The 24,289-nt window shown below is 33.5% G+C and overlaps 1 protein-coding gene across 17 annotated transcripts in view; it reads right to left on the reverse strand.

Annotated features, from left to right (window-relative positions):
• Positions 1-24,289, reverse strand: part of IKZF2 (IKAROS family zinc finger 2) — a 156,510-nt gene that overhangs the window by 57,127 nt on the left and 75,094 nt on the right. For 12 of the 17 annotated variants that reach the window (XM_077956095.1, XM_077956092.1, XM_077956094.1 and 9 more), the window contains one exon: positions 3,879-4,145. In XM_077956095.1, the coding sequence (XP_077812221.1) occupies positions 3,879-4,145 (267 nt within the window). 17 annotated transcript variants of the gene reach the window in all.

The following is a 24,289-nucleotide window of genomic DNA, read 5'->3' on the forward strand; positions in this document are numbered from 1 at the left end:
GTGATCCGCCCGTCTCGGCCTCCCAAAGTGCTGGGATTACAGGCTTGAGCCACCGCGCCCGGCCCATTTTTATTTATTGACTGGGTGAGATTATATATTATTTTTGTTATGGAATATCTTATATTTCGATATTTTATGTACCTTCATAAACACCTATTTCTCGATCTGCATTTAAATATTCAATTAAAATGCAAATATATATGCATCAATTTGCTTTGGTGAATCAAAGACAGGGGGTGCTCCTATGCTGGGTGGAACAACAACCTACAAATACGCAGAATCCCAAGCATCTGTTGAGTGCCTCTGAGCAAGAGGATGGCTGCACAAAGCTGCAATGTACAAAATATGGTGCTGAAAACTGAGTTAAAAAGATGGGAGTAGATTAAGGAGAGGTAAAATTAAGGAAATTCTACATTTATAATGTCCAATCTATATGTGTTCATGCATGAATTGATTCACTATCCCTATTTTTTTTACTCTTCTTTCTATATTCCCAGTGAAGAGTGCCTGGACTATCCGATGGCAATATTACCTGATTACTTACTAAAGTAGCAACGTCAAATAAATAAAATGAAGTCATTAATAAGACACTGCAATTGGTACTTTAGTAGAGTATGACAGAGAAAGAAGAAGAGCAGATTCAATCTGATGCTCCATGATGTTGTAATGAAGTGGGTGGTTCTCCATCATTTTTCACTATCAATTTTATATTAGAGGCCAGGTGCGGTGGCTCACACCTGTAATCCCAGCACTTGGGAGGTCAAGGTGGGTGGATCACCTGAGGTCAGGAGTTCAAGACCAGCCCGATCAACATGGTGAAACCCCATCTCTACTAAAAATACAAAAATTAGCTGGGCACAGTGGTGGGCACCTGTAATCCCAGCTACTTGGGAGGCTGATGCAGGAGGATCGCTTGAACACGGGATGCAGAGGTTGCAGTGATCTGAGATCGCACTACTGCACTCCAGCCTGGGAGACAGAGCAAGACTCCATCTCAAAAAAAAAAAAAAAAAAAAATTACACTAGATATTCTATGAACTAAAAACACTAAAAAATATGTTTCTCAAAGGCATTATAAGGTTTTAAGACAGTGCCTTTAATATTAGAGATAAACAACTGGTAAGAGTGGGAAGTTCTAAAATGCAGGCTAGTTCACGGTATTAAGGAGAAAACATTTGGTGAATGACTAGATTCTGACTACATTTTTCTCAATCTAGTTTAAATTAAAGAAATGGGCCGGGCGCGGTGGCTCAAGCCTGTAATCCCAGCACTTTGGGAGGCCGAGGCGGGCGGATCACAAGGTCAGGAGATCGAGACCACAGTGAAACCCCGTCTCTACTAAAAATACAAAAAATTAGCCGGGCGCGGTGGCGGGCGCCTGTAGTCCCAGCTACTCAGGAGGCTGAGGCAGGAGAATGGCGGGAACTCGGGAGGCGGAGCTTGCAGTGAGCCGAGATCGCGCCACTGCACTCCAGCCTGGGCAACAGCGTGAGACTCCGTCTCAAAAAAAAAAAAAAAAAAAAGAAATGCAAATAGACTTTCTAGTCTTAAAATGGTACTAAAGTGGTGTTGAAAATGGCAGAACACAATCAGATGTATAAACTGGATCATCAGAAATATGTTTAAGTGTCTAGTTTAAAGATATCCTATTCACAATTTCAAAGTTGACAAAGCATGACAGATATCACAGTTTCTCCGTAAATGGCTATTAACTTTAAGAAAAATCTAGATCTGAAGAAAGTGTAATAATTTGCACAATACTCCAATAAACACTGATTGACAAAAAAGATAGTGTTGCAAGTGTACTTTAACATACTCCTTGCTGTTATTAGTTGAGTGAGTCTCGTATTCCTAGGATTTGTGGAAATCTGTATAACTGTTTATAAACCTTATTATGCCAATTAGATTATTTTCAAAAATAAAATAATTCAACTCTACCACTCTAGTAAATATCAAAAGGACAGTAGAGTAGGTATATAATTATTATTGTATTTACAAATTAACAATCTCCATGAATATTATTGTATCACATTGAATCACTGATTAACCTAAATTTTCTAAAAACTGTACTCTGGTTCTCTGAATGTTCTTAATTCAGAACATAAAAGATTAATTAAAAATCTTCTAAATACTGTTTTTAGTTTATTTTTTAGCTTAAAATTTAACATTGCATGCAACTTAACTGAAAAACCATTAGACTGACTGTTTTGTTTGTATTTTACTAGATAGGAGAAGTTACACATTTGAATGAGTATTATCTTCCTTAATATAATCACTCTTACATAATGAATATATTATAACTTTGTGAAACTTGTTTTTAGAAGTGTCGTTAGAATTAGCTCATGAGCATAGATGAAAAGTAGATTATTTTATAGGCTTTTCCCTTTTCTTTTCATAAAGGAGATACCAAGCTTGATCTTTCAGCCTTTTCTAAGATACTTTTAGAAATGAAAGAAAAAAAAATACACTAGTAATATAAATATCTTTAAAACATGGTGCTGTTTAAAAAGGAAATTAAAAAATCGAAAAGCAAAATGTAATTGACTATATGATTGGAATAAGTAAATATATTCTAAAGCTGATGATTTTGATTATGATAACACTGATTTTAATGTATAACTTCTCACTGTAATGTTTAAAATATCAGTCTTAGTTTACAGTTATACCTTATAATAAATTATTGGTATACTGACATACCAAGCAATAGTGTGTCTGAACAAAACCAATATGGGCATCAGAAAACCCTGGTTCTAGCTTCAGCAATGCCTTTACCTACATAAGGGATAATGGACAAATCACTTGACTTTCTTCATGTGTATTATGAAAGGTTCAAATTAATAAAGACTTTGACCTACCTTGTATCTTTAATGCTTTAAGCATGTAATTATTAAACTATTTAGAAATAAAACTTTTAAATAAATTTATTGTGATTTATATTTCTTCCGAGTGTTTTTTAAAACTCTGAGAATATTAGTTATTAATATTTTACTGTACACTACTACTTTGCATTATAGTGAAATCCATCATTACCATTAAACCAATTTTCACATGAACTTGAAACTTCTTTGGTTAAGAGTCAATGATCCTCCTAGCTTACCACTTACTATCTCATGTCTGTTGGTTTTTACGAAAAAAAATTGGCAAATCGTTTAAAAAGATTTAAGTAAGGCCTTCTCATTTGGTTAGTTTTCATGAAAAACTTTTCACCTCTCAAATGTTTAAAAATATAGTATGAATTAATCTGAGGGCTTTTTCCTTACTCTATGCCAGAATTACATATTCCAACCTACACACCAGCCACTATTTGTCATATTCAATCCTATATATATCCTTGCAGGAGTTATAACCAACAATTACAGAAAGATGGTAGCATCCCTGAACTACAAAAGCACCTGCCTGCTAGTGAGACCTGTGGTAGGCAGAGATTGATTAGAAATTGTATTCCAAGGAGTTAACTGGATAAAGTGAAAATTATTCACTTATATAAATGCATGAGTGCCATTTTGTAGTATAAACTCTTATCTAGCAAACTATATTACCTGCCCATGGGTATGGTAAAATATGTATAGAAATACAAAAAAATTAAGTTATACAATGAAATTCTCCTATACCTTTTGAACCCTTATCATATTATTGCTATATTAAGAACTGTGGAAACTGAATCCCAAACTTCTTTTCTGATATGCTATTCAGATTTGAAGGCTGGAAGTCAAGACCCAGGCTACTCTCTGTTTTTCTGCAATCCAATACTAGCAGAATTCTGAAAAGGTAGTTTTCACCACTGCCACCCCTGAATAAAAAGGAAAGAGAATAGATGTCAGGTAATATCAACATCAGATGTCACAGGCAGTCATCAGGTTATTCTTTCAGCTGCTTACCAGTGTGACTCCTTTTATGTACCATAAGCACATTGGGCCCAATGCAAACCATGCCACAGACGTCACATTTCAGTTTACCATTCGGAAGCCGGATTCCTCCCTCGCCTTGAAGCTCCTGGACTTTCCTGTTGTCAGCCACCTCGCTGCTCTCAATTAGGGGTTCTTCTAGGCTGCTACCCTCATCATGGCCCCTGATCTCATCTTCACGGCTCAGGGGTTTCCTGTCACACTCTTCATCACTCTGCATTTCTAGTTTTACTGAGTTTGCTGTAATTTGAAAAGAAGAAAATACATTTTAAATACATGTTATGTAATATCACCTACATCTCTTTTCCACTCATTGCCATTCTACTAAATGGGCGAAAATGATATATAAAGTAGAATAGGGTTCATCATCAAATGCCATGTTAATACATACTGTGGGCCGGGCGCGGTGGCTCAAGCCTGTAATCCCAGCACTTTGGGAGGCCGAGACGGGCGGATCACGAGGTCAGGAGATCGAGACCATCCTGGCGAACACGGTGAAACCCCGTCTCTACTAAAAAAAATACAAAAAACTAGCCGGGCGAGGTGGCGGGCGCCTGTAGTCCCAGCTACACAGGAGGCTGAGCCAGGAGAATGGCGGGAACCCGGGAGGCGGAGCTTGCAGTGAGCTGAGATCCGGCCACTGCGCTCCAGCCCTGGCGACAGAGCGAGACTCCGTCTCAAAAAAAAAAAAAAAAAAAAAAAAAAAAAAAAAAAAAAAAAAAAAATACATACTGTGTTCTATGATATTTTAGTGAAATGTCATGGAAGTGAAGATAGCTCAGGAAAACTCTAGGTAAACAGAATGACTCCTTATTTCTGCATACATTTGTTTCTTTAGCTTAGACATTTGCTTTTTAACAAGTTTTTTAATAATCCTGGTATTGGCTTTTGAGTCTGTCACTAAGGCTACTAAGACTGAGATAGGATTATGGAAGAAACAAGATTAAATATTGCTTAACACAGTGAACTATGCCTCCTCTTAACTTAATGATCATTATATGTACTTCATATTCTCTGTTTCTCATCAGAGTACTTGTATAAACCTGCTTCTGAACACAGCAAGAGAAACAATTCAGGAACTTAATCCAGCAAATGTCTTTGACATATGAAGATACACTGTCAAGGCAAATGTTCTAAAATCAGACTAAACACATATATTCAGTTTAGAGCTATAGAAATGTAGTACACAGATCTCACACGCTCTTAAGTTACTCCGCTTGTTTTTTCTATCTAAAAAATTACCTATGGAACATGCTTGAAAATCAAAGTATTCCAACTCTAATCTATGCACACCAAAAAGCAGCTAATCACAGGAATGGCATAGCATGCATGTATACACTTGCCACTGTTAAGAAATTTAATGCGTTCTGTTTGCTGTTTTTGGATCATCCCACAGAAAAGTTGGAATTTTGTTAGCACAGCCTTCATTCTGGATTGCTGACAGTCTTTTCATAAAGCAGAAACGAGGTTTAAGTGAGTATCAGTTTTTTATCCAGTAATATTGAAAATTTCTTAAGAAGTCATATCAAAGTTACTAAGCAAAACAACTTATTTGGTACTACTTGAGTAGAGGAAATATTTTCATAAAAAGGAAGTAAGTTCTTTTCACTGCCATTGTTTTCTTAGAGAAACCACACAGTCTGTGATTTGTCATTAGTACTTATCACAAGAGGGTGCACTATCAAAATGGCTCTGTGGCAGAAGAGTACTGGCATTATAATCTTGAACTAATTATTTAAACTGAGTCTCATGTTTGCAAAGTAGACATGAATTCAGATAACTGAATAAAGTTCGAGCAGAACAGTTTAGGTATTAAGAGTGAGGACAGCGAGGAACTTAGGTTTAATTTCACCATGTCCTTTATAAAATGGGGATGATAATGGTACCTACTTCCTATGGTTGCTGTGGCATTAAATGAGTAAGTACAGGAAATGCGCTTATCTTTTATTTTTTTCTGGACATATTTTTTTCTGTGTTCTATTTCATAAGGTTTTTGTGAAGCTCTATCAACTTATAGTATATAAACCACTCTGAGATCTACAAAGTGATATGCATCCTTCCAGGACCCATTTCTAACAGAGTACCAACTATATTGAGTTTTACCCTACTTACAAATTGGTACTGCCTTACTGGTTTTTAAAAAGAGTTGGGACAGTATTGTATCCATCTTTATATTGCCAGCATGCTCAAGAATGTTGTGGTATATAGGAGATGTTGAAGTAGTATTTACTGAGATGTTCTACTAACTTAAGAGTTTTATTGCTTTAAACTTGCTTTGTATGTTTAAAGAACCCATAAACATGGCAAAGAAAAAACAAAAAACATAAAGAATAAAAATTAAAAATTAAGTTCTTTTGTAATCAAGCTCACTATCTTTCAGGCCCTCTCAAAAACAACCAGTACCATCAGTTTCAAATTCCAAATAGTCTGAATCCATTTTATAAATGTAGTGTAATGTGTTTGTCCAGTTCATCATTGGAAATTCAAAATTATTTCTTGCTTCTTTCTATTACAGACATTCTTTTACAATACCACATAGTTCTGTTAATCTGACAGATTAAAACTGGTATTTTACTACGGTTTTTAAAAAGCATTTTAAAATTATGCGTGAACTTAGACATCTTGTTCTATGTTGAAATGTTCTGTATTTTTTCTCGGAATTGTTTATCAAAGTTGTCTGCCCATTTTTCTATTAGGTTATCAGTCTTTTCTCACTGAATTTAAATGCTCTTTATATACTAAGGAACTTAGCCCTGTGTTTATGATGTGTTTTGCAAAAATTTTGGTTTATCTCTTTACTCAAGGGCATTTTTTTGGCATATATGCTAATTTCACATGTTGAATTGTTAAAGCCTTCAGTTATGGCTCTTGGATTCTATATCTTGCATCAATAGGTTTTTCCATAATCTAAGTAATTCTTCCATGATATTTTTTCTGGTAAGGGAGACTTTTAAAATCAATGTAAAATGCTTTTGGTTATCCCATATAATGCTATATTCCATTCACAATTGTCATTTAAAATTAAACTTAAGAAGAAAGAAAATCATCGAAAAGTGTAACTTTATACAGCATGACTTTATACCACCTAGTGTGCATAAAGTTTATCAGAATTCCATTTCAGGAATGAAGAAATACATAACTGAAAGTGTAGTTTTAGAACCTGAAACTATGAGTCTATTAAATTTCAAAATAGCTCAGAATTATGAAGAATATGACTGACATTACACTACTAAATTATCTTTTTACCTACTGAGATTAAAACTTAACATGAAACAGATAAAATGTGATTTTTAAAAGTATGAGATTATAAATATAGTTAGAAGTTTTTCTCTATAGAAGATATACTTCAAATAAATACACAAAAAATGTATATTTTGCTAAAACCTAAATAGACAAGAAATAGTAAGCTGTAGTAATCTCTTCTCTAACAATACTATAAAGAAATATATGTTTATATGAATGTATACAATTTTGCTGTACTGATAGAGTAAATCAATAAAGTCCAACACATTTTAATATACATACGTCATAGATTAAATTTAGCATTTACATGGTGTGTATATACAAACAAAATCCCTGTGTAACTAATCTTTAACCCGTCTCACTACAATTAGGTTGAAACTCTAGAATAAAAAGCAATTATTCTTTGAATCTTAACTATTAAATAGAAAAGTTTTCTCCACTCATAGAAACTCTCCCATGGTTTATTTTCACTATTTAAGATGTTTTTAATTAATGTAGAACACCTAATATTTTAATTTATTAATGATTAAATGTAAGTAGTAAACTTAAGTGTACTCTAAATTATAACTTATATATTAAGACTTTTGTTATATTTGTAGCTATACTATATGATGCTACAACTATTGAATTACAGCTATTAACCACTGTACAATAATATTCAGAGTCCTTTAGTTTTCAAATATTTGAAATTAGACTTACATGAAATTTCTTTTAGAATTTGGTAACACAAAGACATTCTCATAAATGGGCTATAAAGATGAAAACTTGTTCATTTGAGTAAAATGAAATCTCACTGTTACAATTCTCAATACCAAGAGTTATTTTTCAAGCTTGTTTCTCTGATATGAAATAAAGAATGTAAAAGTTGGGCATATTTGTGGAAATGTACACACGTTATCATATGCTAATAAACAATAATGACTTAAGTTAAAAAGAATTTTGCCAGAACAAATTGTTAGCAATGAAAAGAGGATATGAAATAAGATTTTAGTTTTGATGATAAAGATGTTTCTTATACTTCATTTGTAATGGCACTTCCATTTAGCATTTATAACTGTTATATCCATATTTTAGTAGACTCAGGTTTGTGAACACACGGCAAGAATAAGTTAATAGAAAAAATCTGTTACGATCAAGTTTATGTAGAAAAAGCTTTGAACATATTTCAGGATAAAATGTGCCACATATTTTTCCAAAAAAAAAGCTTCAGGATATAAACATTCTTATGATATGAATTCAAGCTTTTCCTCTCTTCTTCTTTATGCTTTCAAAATATATAAACACTATAATGTAATCTTGATGCCATAAAAACAACTAGTTTAATCAATTCCATTTACAAATAACAAGAAGTAAAGACACTTGTACAGATACTCTCTTTTTTAAAGTGACTTTCAAGCCAAACAATTTTCAATTACAAAAGTTTCTTCAGTAACCATTCTAGGCTCTCTACAATCAAAGGTTTCACAATAGTCCTTGCTTCCAGATACGTAATAGTGAATGGACAGTTACACTAGACTTGCCTTTAATTCACTAATATGGTAATAAAAGGATAACTGAATAAAAGCCTTTACACAGGTAAACAGGTATAGATCATTTTGGAAAAAAAGGTAGAATATAAAACCAAATGGGGCAAAATCATGTTATTCTGTGAAGCTATTAAAAACAAATTAATTTAATCCAATCAATGCTATGATGGACATTTTCTTTGCCACCACTGTACTTGAAAAAGTTAAAAAAAAAAAAAATCAAATCCAAATTTTACTCATGTAAGAATGAAAAGGATAATAAAATGCACAACAGTCATTACATACATTTGTAGACCTTACGTTCATTCATAGAACTCATCTACCTTTGCCAATAAGGAACAAAGATAGCACTGAATTCTCTTTAAAAAATCATTAAACCAGTAAATATTTATTAAGTATCTACTACTTGCCTAATATTCTGTCAACAATGATAGTAAATGTTTAAAGCCTAAAGCAAAAAAATAGTATTAACTTAAATAAGAAACCCATATTAACAGAAGAGTATGTACTCCAAAAATGGCCATAAAAGAGTTCATGAGTAAGAATACAAGAAATATTTTACTAACATATGTAATTTGGTTACATAATAAATCTATTGAACTGAACAAGATGTAAATGTGAAAAGGCACTTATTTATAACTTGGACATTTTACTTTACTACTTTTTACGCTATAACTTCACAAAGTCACCCATCTGTGCAAGACAGCATATGATTTTGCAGTCTGGCAATTTATTTCTTTAATTATATGAATTCTCAATTTTTAAAAATTTTAAGAAAGAGATCACTTTATCTGCATAAGTATATTAATTTTGAATTTTCAAATTAAGATAATAAATTCTGCCCTCATCATTAGAATTTGATTTTCACAAATAATGCTATAATTTTTAAATGTCAAGTTCTGGAAACACCATACATAGTAATCAGAACTGAAAATATCAGTAAGACTTTTTTAATATACATATTAAACTTTCTACAACTTAAAACTTTATTATTAATATGACCGGATTCTACTAATCTACAAACAAGTTAGTCAAGTTTCCTAACCAGGAAAATAACGCAGAGGGATTATGGTTTATTTTCTCTACTTAAAATGATATATTTATTGATCTGATAGAGTATAAAATAAGCTTTCTAGTTTAATTTCTATGGAATTAGTGACTTACATTTGTTTAGTTGCCAAAGTGTGTATTTTAATTTTAATTTTTAATTTTTTAAGGAAGTAAATATTATGAGAATTAAAGAAATATTTTTTTCACAGTGTGGAATAGAAGATAGTAAAATAACATTCTTACTTACCAAATGAAAAAAAAATGTATTTCAGGTGTGATGTGTAAGTGGACTTTTTATATGCTTGGTTTCTGTTCCCTGAGAATTGAAGTGGGCACTTAAGGGATTTTATAACTTATAAGCATGAATGTTTCCCAATCTATGCCAGACACTTGAATACGTATACCAGTGTTACGTATACCAATGAAACCAATATGGCTATCTAATAATTTATTGAAGTTGCTTCTGCACTAATATAACTCTCTCCCATTTAAACTTTCTAAACAGAAACACCAAACATTATTAAATCCACATTAATATCCCAACAGCTGTTCAAATAATGTGTTAGGAAAACAAACTGCCTTCAAAACGGTGATATAAAGCCCAATTATTTACTAAGAATTTACCAACAGTCTAAACAATTAAAGTAAAATCACATCACAACAAAGGTATATGCAATCATTTTTTAATATCCTCAGCAAAATTTCACACAATATATTTGTTCCTTTTGACTGCGGATAGGGAAGTGGATGAGTCTTGAAAAAGAGCTTCTTCACAACATCCTTAAAGAATTCGTTTTAGAAATGGCTGGACATGTCCAGACACTGGTGTCACTGGTGTCACTAAGCTGCAGTTGAGCCACTTCTGGGTAGCATTCTAAATCTGTATATCACATCACTTCACTTTTCTCTCCATCCTCTTTCTTCACTGTTCAATATAGCTATATTATGTATTTCTTAAACCCACTGGAGTTACTCCAGATCAAGACAGTACTGATTTCTGAAATACTGTTATTATTCCAACAATAGTGTAGTAAAGTTTCCCTGCACCTAAAGGCGGAAAACCAGGGTCTCTGCCACCTCTTCTGCCGTTTAACTTGTGATGGGACCTTGGGGTATTTGTTTATCCTGACACAGCCACTAGTACCATCTAAACTATGGGGGGAAGTAACACTTGATGTTCCTGAAAACAGCAGGCTAGATAAAATAATCTCTGGTAGACTACAGATTTAGAATCCTTTTAATGATAATAGTAACAATAATGATAATAATAATAGAAAAATAAGACAGTTTTTATTATTTATAAAATACTGACAAATTCTTTTTTGATCCTCAAAATGACTGCATTGTAGGAAGGGCAGCCACAGATAAACACTGAAGCATGATTGTTAAGTGGCTATTGAAAGGATACAAGTTAGTAAATGTGAACCTGACAGTAACTCAAGATCTTCTGACTCATAGCCTATCCATCCTTCTATGACATGATACTGGCTCTCCAATGAAACAAGTAACTGACATTAGTATTATATTCAGGACAAAAATCAGTCAAATCAGTCATAGGCAAACAGTTCTTTTGGTAGCTCTAAAACTATATCCACCAGTTGAAGAGGATACCAGAAATTTAAGTCCAGAATAGTCAGATAAAGAAATGTTAAGTTTCCATAAACCAAACTATTGAATTACGACTTTCTATCAAAACTGGGATGCATGTCTCCCTCAAAACAACTACCTCCTAATTTTAAAATTTGCTTTGGTGTTGTCAAGGGTATGTCTATGCAGTACACCTAGTTGCTGAAGAATCTGCCAATATTCAATCTTTTCCTCCTCCTCTCTATTTTTTAACATTAATTTCTATATTCCTTGTCATGCTATGACTTATCAGTGGTAGGTCCAGGCAGCAATTTGAGCAGTAAGTCAGTATTATCAATTTTAATCTCTAAACCAATAGTTTATGAAGGATAGCATTTCAGGATTTCCTTTGTGGTCATGTTTGACAGTCTTGTGTCAACTACTGATAGAATGATAATAAAGACCAAAAATTTTCCTCCCTACTTTCATGGAAAAAAAAATTGTAAAAGAATGGAGAGCAAAATATCTAACTTCCTGATGATCCTCCACAATGCATGAAACCTTATATAGCATGCACATCATCGAAACACACACCTTTATTACCTAGCACAGTAGCACCATTGTGGCCCACAGATGGAGTTTCTATTTTTTGGCAGATAACTAGTTTATGAGAACTACACAATGCAGAGAAAATAAACCTGCTTTAAATAGAAATGCCTCAGCCAAACAGCAGTCTATTCCTTTATCCAATGAATGATTTCATTTGCCAAGTCCTAAAGGTTCAATAGCTTCTGTGTCTTGCATATCCAACTGTTTTTGCATCTTCTTGGGCAATACAACTACTTTAAGATCCCCATGACTTCTCACCTGGAACAATATCAAAAACTTTCTAACTGGTCTCTTTTCTTCAAACTTTTACCACACTCTTCTCCCCCAATTCATCTATATTCAATTGTTAGATTAATCTTTCTATTGCAGAGTTCATATTACTCTTCTAAATGTCTTCAAGGACTGCCTACTGCCTACACATTAAATACAAAGCCACTGGTGTGGAATTTAAGGACATCCAAAGTGTAGTCCCATTATATCCCTCAGCCATATGTCCTATGAGTCTTTTAATTACTCATACCTTTTCCAGCCAAACCACTGTTCTCAGTCTTTGTGAAGCACATTTATACATCTCTACTTACTGGTTTTTGTTTTTGATTTTGTTTTTTTTCCCAAGCACCTGCTTTTATTTTCTGGGATACTTCCCCTATTTCTATAAAAATTAGCACATCATTAAAGGATCACTTATCTCTTACCTTTTTTCATGAATGTTTTCTGAGCAAAAAGTTCTTCTCCTATGAAACTTACGTGGTCACCTTACATTTCAGTGATTTCATCCGAACATTTGCCTTACCTCTACACTGCATACAATGTAAGGTCCTTGAAAGGTAATACTGCCTTTATTCATAGTTGTAAAATCATCCTATCCTTACATATATGAAGCACCCAATATGTATTTATTGAACCAGTGCTGCCGATTTATGTATGATATTTCTCTTTTTAAATTATGGAGACTTCACATAAATCAAACATGTGTGATGAATAAATATAACAACACAGATTTAGGTTTTAAACACAAATCACCAATATCAACATAATATTAATTAAAGAACCAGTAATGACAGGAAAGAATTTAGGTGCATTATATATATATATCTCATATATATATATGATATATATATATATCATATATATATATATCAACTGAATAAATTACAAGAGCCACTCTATGAAGTACGTAATTTTATCTTCATTTTACTCAAAATCAGTGAAGTAACATATTCAGTTCATATAAATATTCAGAGTCAGAGCTGTGACTGGAACTCAGAACTGATGACCAAATTCTTGCTATTTCCCTATGATGAAAAAAGCACAGCAGCTAGTAGTAGTTAGTAAAGAAAAAAACAGATGTCGGTATGTTAAAGAATGATACCTTTGAATCAGTGTATACAATCTGGTATGTTTTTTATTCTACAGTGGAATACAGGTGTAGTAGATTGCCAGTTTGAGGTAAAGAGAAATTTGTCTGAGTAAGTCTGTTTTGGAAGAAGACCAACTTATACTGCCAAATTTCCTGAGCGTGGATTTTATTTCATATAAGAGCAATCTACTTTGAACTGGCGTTTGGCAACCATCTGCTTAACATAACTGTGGGAGGCTTGTGAAGCAAATTACATTGTGAAATTATCTCTTTAATAAGAGAAGTACAAAATTCTTAACCTAACTTCTGTAAGAAGTAAAATAATTACTATAAGATCCAGCTGAGTGGGTATGTCCCCAAAGGGACCCACAAGGATTCCCAGAGGTCACTAAGGACGCTTAAACGAGGTCAGAAGGCAAGGCTGCTGGCGGCTAAACAGAAAGAGATAAGGAATGGAGCAGGGTTTCCATCACTGGGCAACGGCAACAAAGGGAGGAGCCAAAGCAGTGCAACACACTTCAGCAGCTTTACTGGGTCTCTGAAGTGAAGCAACAGGGGAACCCAACAGCTTTCCATACCCCAGGTTCAAATATCCTTGGGTCATACACATTGAGATCAAGGCTACAAAATTTCTTTCCCTGCTGTTCTTCCATAAACACTGTACTATTGGTCTGAGTCAAACAAACGGAGTCTGCATTTGGCCCTGAGATGCAGGATTGGCCAGTTAGAAATTAATAACCAATAAGATCTATCAAGTAGTGAGAAAGAGAAAACTTGTGGTGATTAAGGGCAATTAAAGCAAATTTTGACAGATCAGTACCAGATACTTATTTTCCACAACGTAGCAGCAGCAGTTTTTGTTGTCGTCATTGTTCTTTACCGTGCTCATACCTAGCTTCCTACTCCTAATGAATGAATGAACATTTTAAGTAGGATTATAGAATGCATATAATTAAAGGCAAAAACATTTACAAAGCAGCAATCCTATGAAGTATTTAAATCATGGAAATACCAGATTATAACATCTGTGTTTAAATGCTTACATATACAAATGTTAGGAAGTCACTTGCTGACTCCCTGCTTCCTACTGTATAAAGTGAAGATAATATCCTGTACATTAAAACTGTGAAGACTGGAAAAGCATGAAATCACTTAAAGCAAGCAACATAGCCCTGTGGTTAAAGAGCAAGGGCTCTAGGTCCACTGCCCTGGAGTTTAAGGCCAGGTTCTTTTACTTATACATGACCTTAGGAAACCTAAGTTTCAATTTTCACATCTATAAAATCAAAATAATGACAGCAGCTGCCTCCTAGGGTTGTCCTGAGTATTAAATAAAATTGTATAAACAATACACTTGGAACTTTTTGCTTCTTATTAATATATCTATATGAAAGCATTTCATTAAGTATCAACATCAAACAAACATAAATCTGGAGTTATGTTTACTACATGGAAGTACAGGGAAGATGCAGAAGGCTTTATGAAGGAAATGGCATGTAAAATAGTACTAATATGTTGGATATAACTTATATAGAAGGAGAACTAGCCAGCACTCAAGATAGGGGCAAGCATGAAGAGAGGAAAAAGGCATGAGTACATGTTGGTTGTGAATGACATCATTTTTTCCAGAATAGATACAATCATTGGATAATATATAATAGAACATATTCTAAAACCACAGAGCATTTAAAATTGAGTAAAGCACAAGAGAATTAATGCTTGAATGGCAACAAGACAGATATATTCCCTGCTTTTATGGCACTAGTGAAAGGTATGCATATAGATATATATGTCTATCTTTTTATATATAGAGGCAACTATGCACTGTAAAATATTTTGATGAGAAATACAAGGACTCATAAGCCTCATACCACCACATCAGAATATTCAGCTACTATAAAACCTCAGTGCAAAATATAGAGCATAAAAAAATCAAGAAATATTCTCACAAGATCACTAACTCAAAAAGATAACTTCTCATTGTAAGTAGTTACTTTAAGCATGCCATCCTTGTATTTGTGAACTGAAGTCTTGAGTATTCAATGAGTTATCTGTCTCCATTTCTAAATGACCATCTAAACAGCTTTCTAAAGCTCATAACTAAAGTATGTGAAACATATTAAAGTGATGACTATGCACCATAAAAAGCAAAGTAGACATATAAGGTATAGTTGAAGAGCATATAAATGGCTTGCTTTTAACACTTGTGTATGTATGGTATTACATTAATCAGATGTAAGAAAGTTCCTTATCCATTTAAAAAATACTTCTTTTAGAATACTTGATGTTTTCTGGTCAGGTAAGTAGATCAAAATTTATACAAACTGGGTTTTATTTCTTCTATTCACTGGTGATTTAGCACTGAAGATCACATCTATGTCACGTGGAATTGTACAAGTTACCTTCTAAGAGGCTTAGCTTCCTTTTCTGTGAAATAAAGGTAATGCTACTGATTTGTGCAGGTAAAATGCTTAAAAGCCTACCTGCCTGAGGTTAAGGATCTTAAGATCCCTTCAGTCTACGGTAATCTACGATTACAGAATACAACCAGATTATTCTTTAAGTTTTACATAAATAACTATTTGTATAATTGGTAACAGTTATTGGTCACTATTATAAGTAATAGTATAAATTTATTTATACAAAATCTGTTCCTAGGTTTGGGGTTTGGGTAAAGATCTACCTTTTAGATCATATATTTGAAACTTCTGTGCATGCCTAATTTTATATGTTCAGGTGTTTCTGAGGGTCACAGGTAAGAGCATGTTTAAATGTGAATGTACATTTATACATATGCATAGTAATATACTGGACACCTAGTTGGTATGTGTGCAGGATGTTCTTTATTAAGCAATAAATGTTAGCTACTTAAGCAAAAGATAGTGCAATGTGATAAATGTGCCATCCCCATGTGTTTCCTTCAGTTGGATGTTGGCTAGCATCCAGGAGGGAGGAAAAAAAAAAAAAAACACATACTCAAAACTTTAAAAAGAAAAAAGAAGTGCTACAACCTTCACAAAAAGCATAAAGTCCTTGACTCAAATAATGTTAGGAAGACTCTTTTGAATTTTTCTTTTTTTTCTACTTTGTCCCCGTCAGGATGTGAACCCTGCCATTATGTATGGCTTGCGGCTGTTTGCGAGTTTCCTCCCCATCTGGGACTAAGAGGCAAATTGCAGGTTTCCAGGGAGGGGAATGCTGTTACAGTAGGGATCACCTCAGCACTTCACATGGATTGTGCCAAGCCCAGTGATACCAGCTACCTTGCTCCCTGGGACAAGCTAGCCACCAGGTTTTGTACTCTTTGTTAATGAAAATATGTAAGGCATTAGTTTCAGAAGCCTAAAGTCTTCCTTTTCTTAAAGGCTATAAACATACGAATAACCATTAAAAGTTATTTTAATCTTCCACCTTTAAAATGAATGCAATTATTTCAGGAGCACAAGAATGCCCGAATCTACCTTTTTGTCACTCTCATCTTCCAAAGCCCACTGTCTTCTTTCACGTTCCTAGCAGGTTGCCTTTGTTCAAGGCAGCACATGCTTACTAAAAGCACCTCTCATTCCATGGAAGCTGTCAGCAATTACCGCAATGAACTTTAAATCTTTTTCCTCTAACTACTGTAGTATTCTAGAAATAATGACACAACTTCTCACTGCTTTAAAATGTCAAGCTGACCACTCAGAAATTCAAGCTATGTTTCTCCAGGAAGGTCCAAATGATAAGACATTTTATGTGCCTTCCATTTTATCTCCTGTTCCATTACTACACTGCCTAACACCTTCACAGTATAGCAACACCTCCTGGGACAAGCTGAAACCTAAATGAAACACAAAAGCTGCAACCTGAACAAAGTTAGCAATATGTTTTTGGCAACAGCAAGCTGTTTTTGTCTTTTCTTTCCTTGATCTAACACTATCAGTTGAATTAATTTTATTTTCTTCCTCATAGTGCTATTTCTAAGTAGATTAAACCTATTGCATGACTAATTTACCTAGTGGCAAGGTAGCCTGCCTTTAAATGTGCAATATTTTTAACAATAAACACCTAGCATACTCCATTATTTTCATGCATTTTGAGATTAAATTTATATTCAAATGTCTGGTTTGACTTTTATACTCAGAGGAAAAAAAATACCTTTCAGAAAGTTGAACTAACTTCCTTAAACTCAGGAAGCTTTAAACTTCCAGCTGACAGAAGAATTATCAATTTACAAAGTTAATATGAATACCATAAAATCCTGATAGTTTTTCAAATAATATGGAAAACACAGGACATATTTTAACTATGCTTAATTATGGGAAAGAGACATCCATTATTAAGAAAGAGATCAAGTAAGTCTTAAATGGCATTATCTTTAACTACATAACAGAAAATTAAATTAAGGAATAGAATCCTGAAGAATAGCTTTTACAGACAGAAAATTTAGCTTCTTCCTTCACATATTAAAACTCCTGTTACGACTACATCTAATATAAAAAGAATGTGGACTTGGGAACTCACTGGATTGTATTCCAGGATCAGGGAATTCACTGATTTTCAGGATACCTTCTTCCCATCATCACTTTCCCATAATAACAGAAAAACAAATAAGCAAATCAATTTATTAAATACCAATTTATAGAGTATAGTATACACACTAAACGCTGCTAAGTATTGTAGCTACAGGACTAGACAAGACAGGCACGACTTATAGTCTGGTTGGGGATAGAGACAATGCTAACAATGTAAGCAGTTCTCAGACAAGGACAGTACAGAATGCCAGATGGGAGCACGGTCTCAGTGCAAAACACAGTGTTTGAGGGGAACTAAAAGGAAGAGACAGTAGAGTCAACGACGGTGTCCAGGTCTCTCAAAATAATACTGCTGGAAAAGAAAGGCTTAAGGTCCTTAAAGGTTAAAATCCAGGGCCAATGGGACCACAGGAATTTATTATTCTGGGGGCTAGTTTTGTGAAATTGGTAGTAATGGAAGGAACAAATGAACAGAGGGAAAAGTACTAACATTTAGTGAAGGTGCATTTAGTTGGGCATCCTTCAACATTAGCCATTTAATTACCAAACAAATCTTTCCAGAAAGTAATAGTTTCATTTTATACAAAAGGAAGCTAAGGATCAAGACCACATCACAATGTTGAATAATACTGTGTGTCTGAACCAGTCAAACGCCCTCATAATGTATATCATTGGCTATAAAGGAAACCAAGTTGGGGGAAAATGCTTCTACAAATATGGGAATTCAAAGTCTTTTTCCATTAATGGGGCCATTTATATTTTACTAGATACTATACAAACAAATATTTATTAGTAACTGATATCTGAATATTACGGAATAAAAATATACAACATTAAAAAACACAAGCTAATTTACTAAGTAATATGCAAAAGAGTGAAATGCAACAAAACAAATAGAAAAGTGCAAAGAATCTGCAGAGAAAAGGGAATGGAATGCAATGAGTGAGTCTAACAACTGGGCTTTTTACACCCAGTTTCAAGGTGATAAAATGTGAGTGTTCATTCATTCACTCAACAAATATTTATGGGTAAGACTTTTGTACCAGACACACTGCTAAGCACTCAAGATACAGTAACGATCAAGCCATAGTCCTAACTTCACATTCTGTTTATATTAGGTGGAGACAAGAGGAGGTCACAGTCCTATTACAAGTATCTGTCTGTGTGGAAGGAGGGGGTTAGTATAAAGGCAGAAAATTGGGAAGAAGGAAAGCTCCCAGCAATTCACTCAAATTCCTGAACTAAGGACTTGTAGCTCTACCATATATCCCTTTATCAGAAATAGCATCATTTCATTATGGCTTTATAGATCTGTACTTTTGTTTTTATTATGTAAACAACTAACAAAGCAGAATATTTACTGTTGAAAATACACATGTCAGTATCAACTGGTAGTTCTCACCAATAATTCCTAGGTTGTTTCCACCACAAATATAAACAAAATTATATAATTGTCTTTTTTTCACTATGAAGGTAGCCCTACAATGCAAGCAAAACCTAAAAATATTAAAATGAAACACACACATACACACACACACACACACACACACATTTTTGAATGAAAACCTAAAATGAAACCTCTTCAACCCATTATAGTCACCATCATTAGATACAAGATCGCTATGACAAGTAATAGAACATTGGTCAAAAATAATAGCTTGTTTAAAATTTCTACATGCTGATAATAGTTGCAAGCTTTCACTATGTTGCTATATTATCAGTCTTAATGAAATTCGCTTGTCAGTTCTGTTTTCAAACAGTGAATTCTCACCCTGCATGACAGGGGTAAAATTAAAATCTCTTTTCCCAATCAAATCAGCTAACGATGAAATATAAGAAAGGAGTAACTCAGAAATTTCTGTCACTAATTGGTCAAAAAAAGATTAGTTTTCAGATTCCTTTCCTTTGTTTTTTTTTTGTTTTTTTTTTTTCTATTTCAACTGATGATCTCCCTAAATATTACTAGTCAGCTAATTCTTTTCTTTAAAAACTCACTTTGTCACCAGCAAATATATTGAGTAAAACTCACTGAAAATATATAGTGTTATACAAAGTAAGGAATAATGCAGTGACAGTCTACAATCTGCAGATTTTATTATCATTATCACTCACTGGGTATTGAACTTATCCCTGTAGTAGAATATGTCACCAAGCAGTTCATCCAAAGATAGAGAAGGCAAAGATACCTTTCTACATACCGACTTTAGTAACAAACTTTTATAAGCCTTAGTGTATTTCAGCACTCTTGAAAGTAAGTCTGTTAAGAGAAATGACCGTATTTATTTGTTTCCCCATTTATAGGGCACCTTATCAAGCCTTGCATATTAGGTACACTAAACTTTATATATTCCAGTGTTTTTATTTTAAGCTTTTGCTGAAAACTGTTAAACATAGCAACTCAATAAAAATTAAGTATGGCCTAGAAGAAGAAATAAAAATTCAACGAAAATGACACATGAACATGAAATGTAAGGCACTGAAACCCATTCAGTTACAGACTGAATTTATGCTGTTTTATAAATTTTATTCTGCTTAAGCTTCTTCAATACTCTCAAATGATGGCCAATCAATGTTTCCTTTTTTTCATTCATTTAATAATGCATAAATTCAGTAAATATTCAGACAGAATACTTATCCAGTACAAGTACAGTATTGTCTCGGATGCAAGAAGGCAGAAGGTTTACAGGAATAGATGTAAACATTTTACTTAAAAACCTTAAAGTTTACTTAATATGTCATAAGTCCACATTCTTTGTGATTTGGGGGAAGTGGAAATGAAGACTGTTTTTCCAGTCCTTGAAAAACATCACAAATAAAAGTTAATACAAGAAGCTACTATAGTTAATCTGGTACTAGGAACTGAGATACAAGAAACCAATCACTGAACTAGAAGTAAGATTCCTAGATTCTACTGCTGGTTAGTGATGGAGTTCAATGAGTAAAAGTGGAAGTAAATGTTAGTGTCTCAGTTTCCCAATAAATAACCAGAAATAAACTAACTCCATATACACAGAAGAAGTATATAAAAATTAAACAGAAAACACTTCCAGGGAAATATTAAACAAATGATAGTATCCATGATCTATTTTTCATAAATATAAAAATGTAGAGTACGACAGAATTATTCAAATGCTTGATAGCATGTTACACCTTTGAAAGATGTAACACTACAAGAAAAACAGCAGAAAAATCAATGTACACTTCACCTTTCCAAAATGTAAAGCATATATTAAATATATAAAATGAAAATCAGGGAAGTGAAAGCCATGTTAACTTCTAATGAATCAGAAGTCCATAAAAACTTATAAATAACGTAATCTTTTTTTGTTTTTTTTTTTGTTTTTTTTGAGATGGAGTCTTGCTCTGTCACCCAGTCTGGAGTGCAGTGGCGTGATCTTGGCTCACTGCAACCTCTGCCTCCCTAAATAACCTAAATTTTAAAAATTCAGAATGATGTGAAGAATTATCTCTAAAACAAAATCCAGAAGTAGAAAAAAATAAATTTCATTTTCACAATCCCTGGGATCCAGAAACTTGTACCTATTTGACCCAGTTCCTATAATCGTTTCCCTGGTCCCTTGAATGTATTTTACTAAACTCTCAAACTGAGAAAAGTGACAATATTCATTATTTTGTTATAAATATCCAGAGCATTGATTTAAATATGCAAATGGAAAACAGTATGGCGATTCCTCAAGGATCTAGAACTAGATGTACCATATGACCCAGCCATCCCATTACTGGGTATATACCCAAAGGATTATAAATCATGCTGCTATAAAGACACATGCACACGTATGTTTATTGCGGCACTATTCACAATAGCAAAGACTTGGAATCAACCCAAATGTCCATCAGTGGCAGACTGGATTAAGAAAATGTGGCACATATACACCATGGAATACTATGCAGCCATAAAAAAGGATGAGTTTGTGTCCTTTGTAGGGACATGGATGCAGCTGGAAACCATCATTCTTAGCAAACTATCATAAGAACAGAAAACCAAACACCGCATGTTCTCACTCATAGGTGGGAACTGAACAATGAGATCACTTGGACTCGGGAAGGGGAACATCACACACCAGGGCCTATCATGGGGAGGGGGGAGGGGGGAGGGATTGCATTGGGAGTTATACCTGATATAAATGACGAGTTGATGGGTGCTGATGAGTTGATGGGTGCAGCACACCAACATGGCACAAGTATACATATGTAACAAACCTGCACGTTATGCACATGTACCCTAGAACTTAAAGAATAATTAAAAAAAAAAAAAAAAGAAAAAGAGCAAAAAGAAAAAACTTTGAAGAGACACATCCATGTCTAACTAAAAACATGAACACGGTAGCAGTATTTTGCCCTTTACTTTTTAACCCCATACAATACTAAGTCAAGGAAAATATATTATTCTGACATGTTTGTAACTATCACATAAAATCAACTATCACCTAACTACAGGAATGTGTTCTGAGCAATGAGTCCTTAGCTGTGAACATTGTCAAGTGCACATCACAAATCTAGACAGGATAGCCTACTTCATACCTAGGCTGTATGGTATATATTGCCTGTTGCTCCTAAGCTACAAACCTGCACAGCATGTTACTATACTGAATATGTAGTCAACTGTAACATAATGGTATCTATATATACACAGAAAATGTACCTTAAAAATATCCTATTTATAACATTATGGCATCACTGTTGTATATGTGGTCTATCATTGAAAACTCATCAGGCATGCACATAACTGTACATATTTATGTCAAATATTAAAATCCAGATGGAACATTAGTTATAATATACAAAAGCCTAACAAAATTCTTAAATCCAATCAATGGATTATGCTTACATACATATTTCTTAGAAGACTGACACTGCATTACCACATAGAAGCTGTGATTCAAATTTCACTAAGAATCTAGATTCTGTTCTGTACTTTGGTTTTTGCCAAGTTTTGCTACAGTAATAGAATGCCAAATTTTCTGCAATTATTTCATTTAGGTAAAAACCTCCTCTTATACATTCTATAAAAATTTGATTCATCAAGCCTTATTGATATGATGATGAATTTATTACAATAGTATTTAAATGGTTATTGAATGTAAGCCTAAATTATTCAGGCTAGACAGACAAGTATGGATCCTGAAAAGGCAGTTTGTTTTCTTAAAACCAATTTTCAGTTATTTCAGATTTCAACTATGTGTGTACTTTTCTAGAAGACAATTCTAAAGTGGCTTTCAAACTGTTCCTTAGCTATACGCTATACAGACACTGAGACAGTCTCACCGAAAGAGAAAGGCTGAAGTCTGTACTATCTTATTTTGTTCAGTTAAAGTTTCCTTCTGTTCTGCTGGCTTAATACGGCCTTATCATTATTTCAACATGTGTCCCATTCCCATTTATTAACATTAAATATGAAATAGTAAATCTCACTGGGGAAAGTTTTCTAAAAGCTAATCCCTGCTTTAGAGAAACAATCTATTGGCACATGCTGTATGTATTTATGTTCATTAGCAAATTGGCCATTGCAATACTTAAAATTAGGGTATCAGCTGAAATATTAGGTTGACACCAAAGTAACTGTGGTTTTTGCCATTAATATTTAAAATGAACCAGGAAATAAATACAAATTCCAAGTACTTTCAAGTTATACTCAGTAGAAAAAATATATATCTTATCCTATATTCGCGCTCCCCCAATGTGGATGTTGTCATAATGTCATTAGTAGAAGTTTATTTTTTAAAGTGACACAGTTTGCTCCAAATGTCGCCTAAATAAATATTATCAACTCTCATTTGAGAATCTGAATACAAGTATTAATTTTCTGAGGTCACACAGAAGTTTTCTTTTAATGAAACTAGTATCCTCAAAGTAAACATTTGATTAATTTTTCATTAATTGATACATACTGACATAATAACCATTAAGTAGTTTATATTAAACACAACCAGTGTATTTTAACCATGTTCGTTTGGGTGAGAAATGAAGATAAAACATTTTCATATGACCTCTATCTTGATATAATTCAAGCACTGACATACAAACTAAAGAATATGGAAAGAAGATTTTTTTATTGTTCTCTGCCTAGGAATAATATTATCAAAGAACTCATAAAATAATCATAAGCAAATACTAAGAATACACCACCACCAGACTTTATCAAATTTAGGTTAACGGCACACAGCAAAAAGCAGAGCAGATAAGGCATCACAGAAATTCATATACATATTTAAAACACAGACACGTTAATGACTATGTTTTTAAATCACTATTTATAAAAAAAAAAAATGTTTTCACAATGCTTTCCTACATATCATTTAAACTATAACTGGATTTTTTTTAAACAGGCAGGGAAAAAAGTGAAGGGAAGTAAGCTTCATGAAATCCCATTACAAAAGTAATAATTTTTTGTTATTATTACAAAAGCAATAATACAACTAGGGATGAAGTCATATGCACCATCACTAATTTTCCACTAGAAAAAGAAACTAGAAAACTCTTTTTATAGAAATTCCA

This window comes from Macaca mulatta, chromosome 12, assembly GCF_049350105.2.
Source record: "Macaca mulatta isolate MMU2019108-1 chromosome 12, T2T-MMU8v2.0, whole genome shotgun sequence".
Taxonomy (NCBI): domain Eukaryota; kingdom Metazoa; phylum Chordata; class Mammalia; order Primates; family Cercopithecidae; genus Macaca; species Macaca mulatta.